The 18106-nt window shown below is 35.7% G+C and overlaps 1 protein-coding gene across 1 annotated transcript in view; it reads right to left on the bottom strand.

Moving 5' to 3' along the window:
- The window catches only part of Atrx (ATRX, chromatin remodeler), a 305544-nt gene that overhangs the window by 39076 nt on the left and 248362 nt on the right, over positions 1-18106 (bottom strand). Inside the window, exons 27-28 of the mRNA XM_023708369.1 lie at positions 16666-16772; positions 14019-14127 (exon numbers count right to left, since the gene is read on the bottom strand). Of these exons, the coding sequence (XP_023564137.1) occupies positions 14019-14127; positions 16666-16772 (216 nt within the window). The remainder of the gene's footprint in view (positions 1-14018; positions 14128-16665; positions 16773-18106) is intronic.

Here is an 18106-nt window from a genome sequence, read left to right as displayed (position 1 = left end):
CCCCCCAGAACCAGGGATTGAACTCAGACCCTTGCGCTTGCCAGGGAAGCGCTTATTCTACTGAGCCATCTCCCTGGCCACATACAAATATATTTTTATTTGTTATTGTTTGTTTTATTTTTGTACTGGGGATTGAACTCAGAACCTTGTACTTGCCAGGTAGGCACTGTGCTGCTGAGCTATATTCCTGGCCACAAATATACTTTTATTAGTGCCTGATAGTTTTACAAATATTGGGTTACAACACATACATTTTCATCATATCCACCCCCTCATTCCTCTGTCTTCCTTCACCTTCTACCTTTTCCTTCCTCTCATTCCCCTCTTGTTTAGTAATAGCAGACTTTCTTTTCATGTCATTTTTCAGATTGCACATATCAGAGAAAACATGCAATAGTTGTTTTTCTCACGGTGGCTTTTTAGGTTTTTTAAAAAATTTTATGTATTTGGTACATGGTACAGGGTCTCATTACACAGCTCAGACCTCAGACACATAGCGATCCTCTTGTTTTCAACCTCCCCAGCATTGGGATTACACGTGTGCACCACCATCCCCGGATTGGATCACCGGCTCAGCACACCCAGGGGAACGGGCGGTGCAGCATGTGGTACTTGGGATCAAACCCCAGTCCCTGCACTTGCCAAAGCAGGTGCTTAGTTCACTGAGGTATCTCACTAGCCCTGCTTTTTAGTTTTTTTTAGAACTCTCCATAGTGATTTCCATAAAGGCTGTACTAATTTGTATTTCCTCCCTGGATCCTTGCTAGAGTTTTATTGCTTTCTGTATTCTTAATGATAGCTATTCTGACTGGGGTAAGATGGAATCTCAATGAAGTTTTGACTACCACTTCCCCAATGCCTCACAATGCTGAACATACTTACTGGTCATTTCTATTTCTTTTTTAATTTTTAATTTTTTGAATACAGGGTCTCGCTACACAGTTCGGACTCATAGTGATCCTTCTGTCTCAGCCTCCCTGGCACTGGGATTACAGGTGTGCGTCACCACACCCAGTTTCGGTGGCTAGCACTGTTTCTTACTATTTACCTTTTTATTTTACTCTTTATATTTTTTGGTTTCTCAGATAAAAGAAACCAGATAATAGGTAAGTTTGTGTCTATTTCATTTCACTTAACACTATGGTCTCAAGGTGCATCCATTTTCTTACAAATGACTGATATTTGTCCTTTATGGCAAGTACGCCATTGTGTATATATACCACAATGTCTTTATTCATTTATTGATGGAGATATATACCACTTCAAAAATGTAGTCATTGAGAAATGTGCTGCTATAAACATGAGTATGCATAAATCACTGTAATAGGACATCTTTAACTCTTTTGATTTCCAAATTAACTGTACTAGTTTATATTTCCACCAACAGTGTAGACGAATTCCTTGATAGCTGATCTTTCTGGAGTAAGATGGAATCTCAGTGTTGTTTTAATCTGTGTTTCTCTAAAGGCCAGATATGACTGACATATTTTGATGTATTTATTGGACATTGCACATCTTCTGAGAAGTATCTATTCAATTCAGTGGCTGAATTTTTGATTGGGTCTTTTACTTTGGAGGTATTTTTTTTCAATTCTATATATTAGTCTTCTGTAAGGAGATGACTAAATTTTTTCACTCTGTAGTTTCTCTTCATTCCATTGGTTGTCTGTTTGCTCTGCAGAAGAATCTTAATTTGATATAGTGGTAATCCCATTTGGTGATTCTTGATATTATTTCTTGTGCAATTTTGAACTATGTTCAAAAAGTCCTCATCTATACCTATATCTTCAAGAGTTTTTGCCTTTTGAAGGCAAAAACTAGCAGGCTGTTTCTGGTTTGGGTGGGTTGTGGTTTTTTTTGTTTGTTTGTTTGGTTTTTTTGCATTTTTAGGGAAGGTTCTACAGGGTATTCAGGGTCTCACTACTAGATTGGACTTGTAGTGACCTGCCTGTTTACAGCCTCCCAAGAGCTGGGATTACAGGTATGCACCACCATGCCTAGTCTCAACTGTAGTCTCAGCGCAACCCAGGGGTGGGGCCAGCACAGCAGGCCCAGGAATCCAACCCCTGGCCCTGTGCCTGCTTGCAGGCACTTTAATCCGCTGAGCTATTTGGCCGGCCCTGTTTTAATATTTAGATCTTTGATTCATTTTAGTTTATGACATGATAAGAGATATGGGTCAATCTTCTAAACATGTATAGAAAGTTTTCCCAGCACCATTTGCTAAAGAGGCTACTTTTCCTCTGGTGTGCGTTTGTAACCACTTTTGTCAATGATTCGATGGCTAAATGTAGTTGGGGATGCTTATGCCCACTCTAATTTGTTCCACTGAGCTGCATAACTTCTTCTTGTGCTAGTATCATGCTATTTTATCACTATCACTTTGTAATATGAGTTGAAGTCTTAAGATTATGATGTCTCCTGCTTTGCTCTTGTTCTCAAGGATTGCTTTTGCTACTCTTGGCCTCTTCTGATACCATATCAATTTTAGGATTGTTTTCTTTCTTTCTTTTTTCTTTTTGGTATTTTAGGGTAAGATGTACAGGGTATTTAGGGTCTCACTACTAGACCAGACTTGTAGTGATCCGTCTGTTTACAGTGTACCAGGAGCTGGGATTACAGGTGCACGTTACCACGCCCAGTCTTAATCGCAGTCTCAGCACACCCCGTGGGGGGGGGGCAGGGCACACAGCAGGCCCAGACATTGAACCCCTGGCTCCTGCACCTGCTTGCAGGCACTTTAATCCACTGATCTATTTGGCTAGCCCTAGGATTTTTCTCTATAGTCTATGAAGAAAGCTGTTAGTATTTTGATTGGGATTGCATTAAATCTAATTATCAGTTTTATAAACATGGCCATTTTGACAATATTGTTTATGCTTATTCAAGTACAGGAGATATTGTTCCACTTTTTGATATTGTCTTATATCTCCTTTATCAGAGTACTATAATTTTTATTGTAGAGATCTTTTACTTCTTTGGTTAGGTTCATAACTAAGTATTTAATTTTTCTAGAAGCTATCATAAATAGTACTGTTTCCATAATTTTTTTCTTGGTTGTCTCATTATTGATATATAGGCTCCAAGGTATATATTTGGCCTCTGTAGCTATATGGGTTTGTAGCTATATGGGTTTGTTTCTATGTCTTCCATTGTATTCCACTGTTTTTTTTTTTTTGTGTGTGTGTGTGTCAATTTCTAAGTCAGTATATTCTGTAGTGCTTTTACTGTAGCTTTGTGGCATAATACACAATTGAGTATTGTGATGCCTTAATTGTGTACTATTATTGCCTTTCCCTTTTTACTTAGAATTGCTTTGAATATTCTGGGTCTTTTGCATTTCCAGATGAATGTTAGGACTGTGAAGAATGTCTTTACAATTTTATAGGAATTGCACTCAATCTGTAGATTGCTTTTGGTAACATGAACATTTTAACAATATTAATTCTGCTAATCCACAGACATTGAGAAGTCTTCCCAAATTCTTGTGTCTTCAATTTCTTTCTTCACTGTTTTTGTTTTGTTTTGTTTTTTTAATTTTCACTGTGAATGTCTTTAGTCTCTTTGGTTAGGTTGATTCTGGGTATTTTATTTTTTAAGTCACTGTATATGGAATTATTTTCCTGATTTATTTGTCAGCTAGTCCATTATTGGTGCAAAGAGAAAAGCTATCGTCTCATACTATTGGTTTTATAACCTTGGTACAATTATCTTCAAAAATTGTTTTGAAAATATAAGCTAAAGTTGAGGCCATTTCACATTTTGAGACAAACTCTCGCTATGTAGTTCAGGCTAGTCTTGGGCTAACTTATGCAGCAGAAACTGGCCTAGAACCCACTGAGATCCTCTTGGCTCAGCAACCCAAGTACTGAGATTATAGACATGTGCCACCACCTGAAATTCAATGAATACTCCCTACTCATCTAGAGTAGCTGTTTATCTAAAGTGCACTAGGAATATTACCCAGCAATACCACTCTTAGGTATGTATCATGGAAATTTCCACATGTTTGCAAAGTAAATAATCTTCCATGCATGAATCAAAGAGGAAGTCTCAAGGGAAATAAATAATGCACTAAATTAAATGAAAATAAAACATCAAAATTGCATGACAACTACAGCAGTGCTAAAAGTGAAATTTACAACACGAGTTACTTTGGGAAAAAAGTATCAAATGAAATTAATAGCTAAGCTTCCAATGCAATAAAGTGCAAGAAAAAATAAACCATAAAAAGATGAACGGAAAACAGATTTTAGAAAAATCAGACAAAGTCAGTGAAACAAAAAGTTGGTTATTAGATAAGATGATTATGGGGTTAGGAATATGCCTCAGGGGCAGAGTTCTTGCCTTACATGCACAAGGCCCTGGGTTCAATCCCCAGCACCACACCATAACCCCACACACACACACTTAAAATTGCAAAACAATTACCAAGATTAAAAAACAAAATAATACACAAATTGCCATTATAAGAAAATGAAATAGAAAATACTACTAAAGGGAGAGTGAGAGGACAGGAAGGAGAAGTAAAAAGAATTAAAATGTGTCACAAATTAAGATTTTTATATGTACCAGTTCCCCATGAATATTGAAATCATTGTATACTGCAAACGTTCACTAATAATAAAAAACTTGGAGGACAAAAGTTAAAATGTTATGAAGATAAAAACACATAATACATAATAAAAAGTGTGTCCAAACTATGTATAATTATGTATCCAAAATATATAATCATATAAGAAAATATTACTAAACACCTTTTGCAGATATAAAAGGATGAGGAAATGCAATTAATTCTATGAAGAAATTTTAAAATGTAATGAATCAAGTCCTTAAAAAAGCAAAAACTGCCACAATTAATTTAATATGAAACAAATCACTTGAACAGTCCTAAAATTATTAAGGAAATGTAATTAGCAGTGGTAAACAGGAAAAGGGAAGAGGAGAGAAAGGAAAGGAGAACAAAAGGGAAAGTAAAAGGGCAGGACAAAGCAGTGAAGGGAAGCAGGAATCTCCAAGGCTAAGAATTTTCACTGGAAAATTTTACAAAACATTTAATGAAGTCTATAAAACCTCTTTCAGAAAATAGAAGAGGAACTACTTTTCTATCAATTTTGTGAGGCCAATATTATCTTAATATCAAAGCCAGAGACAAAAACAACCAAATATAGATATTAAGTTTTATGAGTATCTATCAACAACCCAGCTCAACAAAAAATAAGACCCAAGTAGAATTTGTTCCTGATATGTAAAGGTGATTTAATAGCTAAAAGTCAACCTATATATCATATTCACAAATATTTGACAAAATTAAATAACCATAATAAGAACTTAGAAAATACAGAATACAGAGAAATTTCCTCAACGATAAAGAGGACTTAACAAAAAATAAATCCCTAGAGCTATCATTATAGTTGATAAAATATTAAGCCTTTTTGTGCTGCTAGGGATTTGAACCCAGGACCTTATGCATACAAGGCAAGAGGTGTACTACTGAGCCACATCTCCAGCCCCCATTACAGTTAATGAAGCCTGAATGTTTTTCTCTCAAAACTCAGGAAGAAAGCAAGGCTGTCCACTCGCACTGTTATATTCAACATATTACTGCAAATTCTAGGCACTATAATAAGTCAATCATATGCATCAGATAAGAACAAATGAAACTATTTCTCTTTGCAAATAACACAATGATCTATACAGAAAATCCTGAGGAATGCACAAATCAAACTCCTTGAACAAAATGAAGTCAGTAAGGTCACAGGCAAAACATCAACACAAAACTCAACTGCATGTCTATGTAATAGCAGTGAACATGTGGAAACTAAAATTAAAAATACAAAACAAAGTATAAAAAATAAAGCCATGCTGTTATGTTGAGCTGTAGGGGACTCAGGTCAACAATTTCTGACATTGCCAGTCAAGCAGAAGACCCAATACTATTATGGACTACTGGACTTTTTTAGAATATTTTCCTGAGTTTACACACCTATAATATTCAAGTAACGGAACTTAACAAAAAAAGAGTATACAGATGAATGTCCATTTTGTACCTGTGTATTCAAAGTGGTTAGATAGATATATAGTTACATTCTCTTAATGAATAGAGGGATTTGTTCTAATGGTGTTTGTAAATAGGATATCATGTCCGCATCTTGTACAGCAATTGAACACTAGGAAGACTGTATGCAATGTGTTAATTATTGAAACTGTCCTACCAATTTGTTTTGAAACTGTCTCATTGCTATTTGTTTCTCAATAAAATTATGGGAATAAATAAATAAATAATAATATTAAAAATACAGTGTCACTTGTAATCACTGAAAAAATACTTAAGAGTTGTATCTAATGAAACATACAGCTCTTGCTTGCTTTGGTATTTCCTGCTCAACATGAACTATTTCTCCTCTGTGATGCCTGTCTGCCATGCCACCCTGAGTCACCCTGCCAGCTGAGTATGAATTGAAACTTCATTACACTTCAAACGGCACACTAAACAAAGCTTTCTTCCTCTAACTCTGAGTGTCAGGTATTTTATCTCAGCAATGAGAAAAGTTTGACAAAATTTAGTGCCAGAGAGTTCAGCAGTCTTTGGAATTGGCTCATGGAAAGAGTTTGGAAAGGTCCAGAGATGTTACCTGAAAAAGCCGCCCTGGAAAGCCTTAGGTTGTACTTCATGGGAGATTCTAGTCTGAGTCCAGAACACCAGTATGAAGCTGGTAAAAACTAGGCTTAAGAGGATTTTGCTGTAGACTACACTGACTGTCAGATCTCAATTTGTGTTATGCATTGACAAAACATTTTTCTGCATTTTGCTTATGTGGAGAGACTTTGTCTGAGATTGAGATGAAGGGCGGTGGACTAAGTAGTATGACAGAATTTTCAAGGTACTCTCCTAATGTTGAGGCAGTAGCATGGCTACTGTTGGCTGCTTTTAGCCACATTTATGTTGAGAACCTAGTACAAATAGCCCAGTAGAATGATTTAAAATGTCAGTTTGTCTAAAAAGGAAGATCCAATAAAGCCGTGGACTGCAAAAATAAGAGCAGTGGAGATCTTGATTGCTGAGAAGCAACGGAACAGAAAAGATGGCCTGAGGACATCACACGAAACATAAGGACTCCACCCTTTGCTCAACATTGTAAAAGTGAGAGAATTTATTTTGAGAGTCCAGAGCAACCATGTTCCAGAATGGTGGTCTAGGGAAGTTGTTCCTCAGGATCTGCTTCTTGAGTGTAAGCACTCGACCCCTAAACAGCCAAGAGAGAAAGAGTGTAGCTACTGTTCCAGCTGGCAGCAGACCTTGGTGTCATCCACATGATGCTGGTTTTAGGTGCATACAGAATGCAAGAGTTGTGCAGTCAGCAAAGCTTCCACCCTGATTTAAGGAGGTCTGGGATGCCAGGCAGTGTGCCCCTGGAAGAACAGCAGAGTGTGAAGCTGTGAGCCTGAAGCCAAATGTATGGTGGAGACCAAAGCAAGTTGGATTGTTTGAGGAGAGTTGCAAGGAGGGAAAAGAACCAGCCCCAGAGAGAAGCCTTAGGGGCTACAACTACTGGCAGCAACATGGGGTGGGGCCATCCCAGCCCTTTGGTTTTTTTGTTTTTTGTTTTTAAGTTTAGAAAGTCCATTTAATGTATATGCTATTAAGGCTTGGCAGAACTTAACAAGTTTCTCTTCCATTACATCCCAGCCCGTTGGAATTTACTTCTTGTCACAGATTGCTTTGGATGCTGGATATGGAACTATAGGAATTATTGTTTGCCCTGATGGATTTTGGACTTGCTTTGCTCTTGTTCATTTTCATATCCCTATTTATACATTTTGGAATGGTAATATCTATCTTTCCCCTTGAATGTGGAAGTATTAAACTTTCATTTCTACAGGGGTTTTGAGCCTTAAATCTCAGAGGACACTTGGGACTTAGACATTTCAGCAATGCTGAAACTGACAGGACTTTGCCAACTCTTACACCTTTTTCATAAAGGGATGTGCATGAGTCTTTGGGGACCCAAGGGTGAAATGTTATGGCTTGTGTCTACATGTCCCCCAAAGTCTTATATGGGGGGCCTGCCCATTAGCTCAGTTGTTTAAGTGCCTGCTTAAGCAAAAGAGTCAGGCTCAGAATGCTGAGGTTCGTTCCCCAGATCCTCATGCCTTATCGGACCTGCCCTTAAGGCATCCTGAGCTAGCCAAAAAAAAAAATCCTTTAAACTCTTATATGGTCATAGGTGGGTCTTTTACAGAGGTAGGTAGGTCTAGAGTGTGTGACGCTGGAATTGATTCATGTGTAATGCTAGGATCAAGGGCATGCCAGGATTAAGACTCTGAATGCTACCTGCCCTAAGTATCCTGGATAAGATATAAGGGATAGAATGCACAATGTGTTGACCATTGTTACCCTCCTATCGTACTGTTTTGGAATTTCATTTTTATGTTCACGTGGTTTATTTTTCTTTTAAAAATTATTGATAAGATATAAGGGATAAAAAGAGTTGTGGTAAAAAAAATATGATTTATATGCTGAAAAGCACAAAACACTGATGAAAGAAATTAAAGACAAAAAATGGAGAGATATACTCTGTTTATAGACAAGGGAGTCAAATCAAAAGACTCATTAAACAAATCACTTCTTAAATTAATAACAAAATCAACCTTATTCCTATTAAAATCCTTGGAAGGGTCTAGGATGTGTAGTTTGGTGACAGTGCACGTACCTGTCACGGTTCAACATCCAACAACAAAACTCAAATAAGAAAAATTTCTACACGGTCTAGAGAGAGAGATCAGTGGTACAGCACCTAACTAGCAAATGCAAGGTCCTAAGATCGATTCCCAGTACCCCCTTAAAAAAATTCCTGAACTCTATTAATATGATGACCTGTAAAATGCTAAAGTCAACAACTTTGGACATTGACAGTCTTATGGAAAGCCCACTACTATTATGGACTATTGGACTATATTGGGATATTTTGCTGAATTCATGCACCTACAGTATTTAAATGACAATGGAATGCCCTTCTCTGACAAAACTAACCAAAACAGGGGGATACAAATGAAGGATCATTTTGTATCTGTATACTAAAAGTAGGATAGATATATAGCTCTATTCTCTTAATTCAATGAATAGAGCATTTGTTCTAATAGTGTTTGAGACAGGATATCAGGTCTGCATCTTGTACAATGAGTAACCACTAAGACAACAATATGCAATGTATTAATTATTGAAAATGTACTAATAATCAGTTGGAAACTGTCTCATTGCTATTTGTTTCTCAATAAAAATATTTTTTAAAATTCCTGTAAAATTTGTTCTAAAATTTATGTACAAAAACAAGAAATCAGATAGATTAAGCAATTTTTAGAAAGTATAATAAAAAGGGAAGAATCATTTAACCTGGTAGTAAAAAAACTCATATCTAGGTTATAGAAAAATGTTGAAAACTGCATGAAAAAACACAAGCAATCAAACCGAAAATGTGTGGGAATAAACATAAAAGACATTTGATCACAGGATCAACAGTATTTGATGGCAAATAAACACATGAAAAGATCTTCTATATAAACAGGAATCAGGGAATTGTGACCTAGAAATGCCATTCCTGGGTATTTATGTTAGATACAGTCACACAAGCCTGTAATCCCAACACTTTGGGAAGGTGAGTCACAGAATCACAAATTCAAGTCCCACTAATATGACCTTGTTTCACAACATAAAAGGATCTTGGGATGTAGCTCAGTGACAGCGCACCCCTGGGTTTTGATCCTCAGTACTACAAAAAAAGAACAAGCCACCATAATACCTGAATAAAAAAAACTCAATACAATATTCATAGAAGCTTTATGTGTAATAGCCAAAGCAACAGGTGAATGGTTAGATACTATTTTGTAATAAAGAGGACAAATCTATTGATATATGTGACAACTTGAAAAGATTGCATATATTGTATGATGCCATTTATTTAACAATTATTTTAGTTTTGTAGTCCTGGGATGGAATCCAGAGAGTGCTGAGCTACATATACCTAGTCCTTTTCAAAACATTTTTGACACAGGGTCTTGCACACCTAATCCCAGAAAGAATGGTTATCATCAAGAAATCAACCAAAAAAAATGCTGGTGGGGCTGTGGGACAAAGGAAACCCTTTTCCACTACTGGTGGGAGGGTAGACTAGTACAATCACTGTGGCAATCCGTGTGGAGAGTCCTTAAAAAGCTAGGACTAGGGGTCCCATTCAACCCAGCTATTCCCCTTTTGACATCTTCCCAAAATAATAATAAAAAAATCATACCACAACAATGTATGTGCCATGTTTATAACAGCACAATTTGTCACAGCTAAATCTTGTACTCCAATGTCCATCAACTGAGGAATGGATAAAAAAGTTGTGGTATGTTTGTACAACAGAGTTCTATTCAGCCACAGAGAAGTATTTTTTTTTTGGGGGGGGGGCCTCAGGCTGCCTTAAGGGAGGGTCTGCTGTGGCTTGAGCTGGGGATCAAACTGCAGTCCCCCACACCTGACTGGGTTTGCCTATGCAGGTGCTTAAACAACTGAGCTAAGTGGCAAGCCCCTATTCAGCTATAAAGAAGGAAAAACTCAGGTCTTTTAGAGGTAAATGGATGCAACTAGAGACTATACTCATGAGTGAAATAAATCAGGCTCACATGTGTAAACATTCTATTGTCTTCCTAGTAAAAGAAACTGAAATAATAAATAAGATCCAAAATGTAAAATAGACATTGTGAAAGGGAAAGAAACTACTCAAGAGAAAAAAACAACTGGGATGAGGGAAAGAAAAAAAGGAAGGAAAAGGAAAAAAAAGTAGACAGACATGATAGCTAATATAATTATCCTACTAATTTCTATTAGTTCATTTGAGAGAAAAGTTTGTGCTTAAAAAGTTTGTGCTTATGTTGTTTGATCAATTTTGTATACCCATATCTTGAAATCTGAGCAACTGCTTCAAAGATAACAATATGTAATATAATAATCATTGCTAATTTCCTATTTTCTTATTCTCTATCATTGTTTTCTTTCTTTTTAAAGTAAAGTGACAGGGCCAGCGAGATAGCTCAGTGAACTAAGCACCTGCTTAGGCAAGCACAGGGACAGGGTTTGGATCCCAGGCACCACATGCCACACTGGCCCTGTCCCTGGGTGCACTGAGCTGGCCACTGAGACCTGATGTGCAGGCACATCCCTGTAATCCTAGCTATCCCAGAGCTGGGGAGACTGAAACAGGATCACTACAGCTCTGACCTGCACAGTGAGACCCTGTACCAAATACATAAATTAAATTAAATAAATAAATAGTGCCAAAACAAAATCACCGCTTCAAACATGATGTAGACAATACTTTTTTTAATTGGTGTATGTTCATGATATATAATAAATACACTTATCACAGAGACCAAGTAAACAAATATTAAAACTTGATCCTTTTATTTATCTTTCCCCTCTACTCCCTCACAACTCCCTTATCCTCAGTCCCTCTTCCCATCGTTACAAAATCTATCTCCCTGTTTCCTATCATCTTTTATTTTTCTCTTCAAATTCTTCATATTTTGGCTTGCTCAAATAAAAGAATTCATATGATAACATTCTTTGCCTGGTTTATCTAACAGTATTGTTGTCTCAAGGTCCACTAATTTTTCTACAAGTTTATCTTTTTTTTTCTGTGTGGTATGTTTTTAAAAGATGAAAACAATAAAAAAGTACTGTTTAAGCAGTTTGGTAATCAATTGTACATTTCTGTATCTTAATTATACTCAAAATGTCTTTAAGAAGTTCAGGTTTCATAATTTATAAATAAATAATAACCAGGCTGGGAAGACAGCTCGACAGTATAAGCACCTGCCTGGCAAGCACAAGGAGCAGAGTTCGATCCCTGGTACCACATGCCATGCTGGCCCAGGAATCCTGGGTATGCTGTGTGGCACTGAACCCGGATGTGGTGGTACACACCTATAATACCAGCACTGGGGACGCTGAGACAGAAGGATCACTACAAGTCTGAGCTGTATAGTGAGACCCTGTACCAAATAAATAAATAAAAGATCTTTAAAAAAATTTTAAATAAATAATACCCTTTACAAGATTAGCAGAACTTCTCTAGCCTTCAGCTTTGATCTAGTTTATGACTATGATAGAATTAAAAAATGTTTTTCACATACAGGATAGTAACTGTAATAATTTAAAATACCTAAGATATACCTTAGTCTTCTTTTCATTAAAGTACCCTGTCTCCTTTATCCTTTTTTAAGGTCATGCACTTATACTTTTTTGTGTAATATGTGTGTGTGTGTGTGTGTGTGTGTGTGTGTATGTATGTTTCTTTTCCAAAAGCAATTTGATTTTGTCAATTATTCAATGTTAAAAAACAGCAGCTTCAACAACGCACACACAAAGTACCTACAGTGGTTTAAAGAATGAGAGTCAGATTTCCACAATAGAGAAAAATGTCAGGAAAACTTCTGTTAACTTAAAAACACTCAATAGTATATATAAACTCTCCATGATGAATGGAATCATTACATACTATATATATAAACTCTCCATGATGAATGGAATCATTACATACTACAAATATATACTAATAAAATTTTTACAAAACTTAATAGTTTTGTTTTCAAAAATAATGCATCATCAGGGAAACGCAAACTAAAAGCACATGGACATCATTATACACCTACCAAACTAGGTAAAATAATTTTTGTTAGGGCACAAAAACACTTAAGTACTGACAAGGTGGCAGAATAACTAGAACTTCTCATACACTGTTGGGGAAAATCAAAATTAAACAGTCACTTTGGAAAACTAGCAGCTTTCCACAAAGATAGACATAGACTTAACATAAAACTCAACAACTACAAATCTGTATTTTCATTAACCTGAGGGAAACAGTCCATATTTATAGAAAAGTTTGCAAATGAATGTTTAAAGCACCTTTAATTTTAATTTCAAAATTTAGAAACAACTCAAATGTCCCTGAAGTAGAACTGGTTCACCAAACAGTTAATACACTGCTATATGCAACTACTTCAGCAATAAAAAGGAGCAAATTATTGATATGTGCACCAACAAAGACAAATCTCAAAAGCACTTCACTAAGTGAAAAAAGTTACATTCAAATGGCTACAAAGTGCTTACTGACAGCAGCTGCCCACCATGCATGTGGCCCTGAGTTAACTATTCAGTACCTCAGAAATGAGTAACAAAAGTGGACTACAAAATCTGTGACTGCAGGTGCAATTCAGTGGCACAACACATGCTTAGTCTGAGCCCTCACTTTGATCTCCATGACAAAAAATTAAAAATTGAAAAAATAACAAGAACAAACCAAAATGACTCTACAAATGAATTTGGGGCAGAACGCATGTATGTGTATGAGATAAAAAATGGTTTCATATCTTGCCTATCTTTCAGTTGTCAAAACTGTAGAAATATATAGTAAAAAACAAATTTTATACCACATAAATAAAAATTAAATTTTAAAAAATTTATACATGCTGATTTTATGACATTCCTAAATACTAGCACATCAAGAAAAAGGAAAATATAGTTAATATAAATCACCTTGAGATAAGTGTCTGTCAAGGACACATACATAGGAACTAAGAAAATCCAGAACATGTGGTAATTTTTAAGAAAACTTTGAAGGAATAATATATTTCCCATAGAGGTGCTTCAATTTACATTCCCATTAGCACTGCACAAAAATCTGCATTTTCTCCATATCCTATATAATCATTTTATGCCTAATGTTCCATTTTTGGAATACTCATAACAATGGAGCATAGTAAATCTTTTTCTTATTAAAAAATCTATACATGCAACTAGGTGTAGTGGTGCACATTTGTAATTTCAGCACTCTGGGAGCCTGAGTAACTTAGTGGCTTAATAACAACCTGTGTCAAATATAAAATGGGCTGGGAACTGGAGGTCAGTGTGAAGACCTTGAGTTCAACCCCCACTAATGAAAAAATAACCTACAGAGAGAGGAAAAAATGTTTTATACCTCACATTAGTTTCATCATTAAATTCTTCAGCCCACTTCTTCCTTGACTGCGCAGTAGTAGAACCATCTAAACGGTAATAGTCAATGTTTCGGAGCCACTTCCCTTCACCTAAAAATTTAACAAACACACACAAAAGGGATTCGATATATTTTCTAATAGTAGTAGATTTTCTTCCTTGCCAACCACTTAAAAGTGAGCTATACATATTCTACTTGTATAGCAACACACATACTTTTCTTAATCAAGGGATATTTATATTACAAATGAATTCATGACAGATTTCTTTCAAACAGATATTGATAAGCATATATTATTTTAAAAATGTATTTCACCTATAGGAGATTTTTTTTCTTTATGTTTTCTTATTGGACATAGGGATTTTGCTATGTAATTCAGGCTCATCTTCAACTCTATGTATCCGAGGCCAGCTTTGAACTTGTGGCAGTCAGACAACCCTCCTGCCTCAGTTTCCTGAGTGCTTAATATTCAGCATGTAAGACCCCATAGTAACTTATGTCTATATCACAGCACATATTACAGACTGAGAATTTCTTATCTGAATGTTTGGGAACCCAAAGTTTCAGACTTCAGAGGTGTCTGGATTTTGAAATATTTGCACAGACTGCCACTTGAACATTTCTCACCTTGCGGTAAGAAATCCAAAATGCTCCAACATCTGAAAGTGCCGTATCAGTGTTTTAAAGGTTTTAGATTTCACAGCATTTTAGACTCTCAGTTTTCAGATTAGAGATACTCAACCTGTATCCTATGTTCAATCATCTTCTATTGAATGATTTCCTGTAGTAACCCACTGACTATCACTCAGCCCCCAATATCCAATGATTGTGACAGTAGGAGTACTAGCAGCAGTAACACAAAAGATAAACTGAACTTACAGTTTTAAAAAACTGCTTAAGACAATTTATAAAATGAGAATAAACTAGTAGGATATAAAAAAGTGGAAAACCTTACTAGTGTAGTGGTCAGAAGGGTTCATAAAACCACTAGGCTAGCTCAGCATGGTGGCATATGCCTATGATCCCAGCACTGGGAACTCTCAGCCAGAGATATCTCGAGTTTGAGGCTAGCTTGAGCTACACAGTGTGCTTAAGGCCAGCCTGGACTACATTACATAGTGAGACCCTAGCTCAAATCAAATGAAACAAAAACATTAAAATGTTGAAAAACTGTGGTGATAGCATAAATCTGCGGATACGCTAAAATCACTGGATTCTACACTTTTGATGGGAGAATTGTACAGGATGTGAACAATTATATATTAATAAAGCTGTTTGGCTGAGTATGTCAGAGTGTATCTATCTGCTTGGGAAGTCTAGTCCATAGGACTGCAAGTTTGAGACCAGTCTGGTTAAGTTAGTGAGGACCTGTACCAAAATAAAATACCAAATGCTTAGACTATAGCACAGTACCACAAAATTTCTTTAAAAATTTAAAAAGCTATTTAAAAATGCTAATTTATCAGACCCACATGCATAAATATTGTATTGTATCCCTAGTGTAAGAACCTGAAAGAATAAAACCTGAAAAGTACAATAGATATGGTAAAATGAAAAGAAAGTGAACCTAAGGATTAAACAATGAAGATGAGGAAAAGGAAAAAGTATAGGAAAAAAGGGGAAAAAATCATTCAAGTATATATACAGGGTGGCTGAGATGATTATAGTAATAATTACCATTGGTTGTTTTGAAAATAGCAGCTAATATATAGAATTTTCACTTTGACTAACTCTGTATGCTGATATGTGCAATCTAAGCAACTACCTGAAGAATAGCAACAAGGACTCGAATACCTGTCATCTTGGTCTTCTAAATGTATACCATTTCTAATGTCTTATGGATTATTATTATACTCTCTTTAAAATAAACTTACAAAAAAGACTAGAAAATTAAGGTTTATTGAAATTTATTCAATTGTTTGTCCAATCTTGCAAAAGCATATATATTAATCTGAGCAACAGATCTGACAATAAAAATAGGTAATATAACAATCACTGTTAATTTGCTATTCTTGATTTGGAAACCTGTAACGTATGTATTGTATGTTACCCTGTTTCTGTCTTTGCATCTGCTATTTGTTTTTGCTTTTGTTTATACTTTTCAAAACAAAATAAAATTAAATTAAAATTAATTTATTGCTTGGTGTAGTGGTATATGCCTGCAATCCCAGCACTCAGGATCACTGCAAGCTCCAGGCCAGCCCAGGCTACAAAGTAAGACGTTGCCTCAAACTGGAAAGTTGCTTTATCCTACAATTTCAAAAATAAAGACTACTATATTACTACATTAGAGATCTTTGTTAAATACATTTTAGCTGCTCTTCTCACAATACGGTCAACTACATGAGATGACAGATGTGTCAGCAATTCACTATGGAGACCATTTTACTATTTGTATTTCACATCTTGCTGAAAAACTGAAATATATGTGAGAAAAAAAAAGAAATATATGTGAGAAAAATATTTTAAAAAATAAAGACCAGACATAGGTTGATAAAGAATAAAGCATAAGAAAAAAATCTATTAGGGTTCTAAGACACTGGATAGTTTAACTTTGCTGATAAAATTTTTGTACAATGTATTTAAATGAGTATTTAAAAATTATGCTAAACAAAGATTTGTAACTCACCTTTATAAATAAGAGGTTTTTCTTTATCTTCTGTTTTCTCCCTACTGGCCAATTCAAGAAAATCTTCAATCAAGTCAAGAGATATAAGGGACTGGCTAAAAACAAGACTGATAAAAGAGATAGTCATCAATTAGAAGATTTGCCTAGAAAAGACATCTAAAAATTTAATACAATTGTAATAAAAATTCTAACAAGATTTTTTAAAGAAATTAACAAGCTGATTTTTGTAAAATGCATATGGGAATGCCAAGTACAGAGTAGTGAAGATTATTTTAAGAAAAACAAAGTTGGAGGCCTTACTATATGATTTCAATAATTAAGGTTCAATAATCAAGGCAGTTTACTACTGGCCAAAGGACAGGAACTGATCAAAAGATCAGTAAAGTCCAGATATAATCTCATACAATATATATGGCTGGTTGGTTTTTAACAAAAGAATAAAGGCAATGAAAAGGGGATAGTCTCTTCAACAATGGTCTAGGCAAAAATGGACATCTACATGCAAAACAAAGAACTTTGCTAAATTTTACACTTACATAAAATCTGACTCAAAATAGGATCTATGTATGTCTATATCACAGAACATTTAGAAGAACAACAGGAGAAACTCTTGAGAACTTTGGGTTCCATAAAGCTCTTAAACATGACTATGAAAGTATAGTGAAAAAAACTGAGAACCTGGACTTCATGCCAGGTGCGATGGCACTTGCTTATAATCCTAGCACTATGAGAAGTTGAAGCAAGAGAATCGCAAGCTGGAGCCCAGTCTACATAATTTAGCAAGACTATGTCTCAAAACAAAATTCAAAAGGGCTGGACATGTTCTTCATATCAAGGCCCTGGGTTTAATTCTCAATACCAAAAAAAAAAGTGGATTCCATCTTTTAAAAAGATTATAATGTTTTGCTCTACAAAAGATGTTATTTAGAGAATATGAAAATTTAAAAATTCTTCCTACTAAAATTATTCCAATAATTCAACTGCATTCCACCAATATACTGTCTGCAAATTTCTGGTTCTTAGTGTGATTTTTTTTTCTCAGTATTAGGGATTGAACCAACATCACTGCATAAGCTAATTTCCAGGCATTTTTCTATTTTTTTATCTTGAGGTGGGATCTAAGTTGCCAAGGCAGGAGTTGAACTTGCAATTCTCCTGCCTCAGCCTCCCAGACTGCTGGGACCACAGGCATGTACCACCATGCCCAGCTTGCCTATTGGTTTTATGACTCCTTCTTAGGCATACAGATTATTTGCTATCATAAAGCTTTTTTTTTTAAAGTAGACTGTTTTTAAAGTTTATTTATTTATTTTGTGTGTGTGTGTGTATGTGTGTGTGGCCAGCTCAGCCCACCAGGGGGCAGGCTGGCTGGCATGTGGTGCTGGGGGATTGAACCGCGGTCCCTGTGCTTTGCCAAGCTTGTTCCAAGTAGGTGCTTTAG

The sequence above is a fragment of the Octodon degus genome, unplaced genomic scaffold (assembly GCF_000260255.1).
Source record: "Octodon degus isolate 3935 unplaced genomic scaffold, OctDeg1.0 scaffold00353, whole genome shotgun sequence".
Taxonomy (NCBI): Eukaryota; Metazoa; Chordata; class Mammalia; order Rodentia; family Octodontidae; genus Octodon; species Octodon degus.
This window is presented reverse-complemented; position numbering and strand designations above follow the sequence as displayed.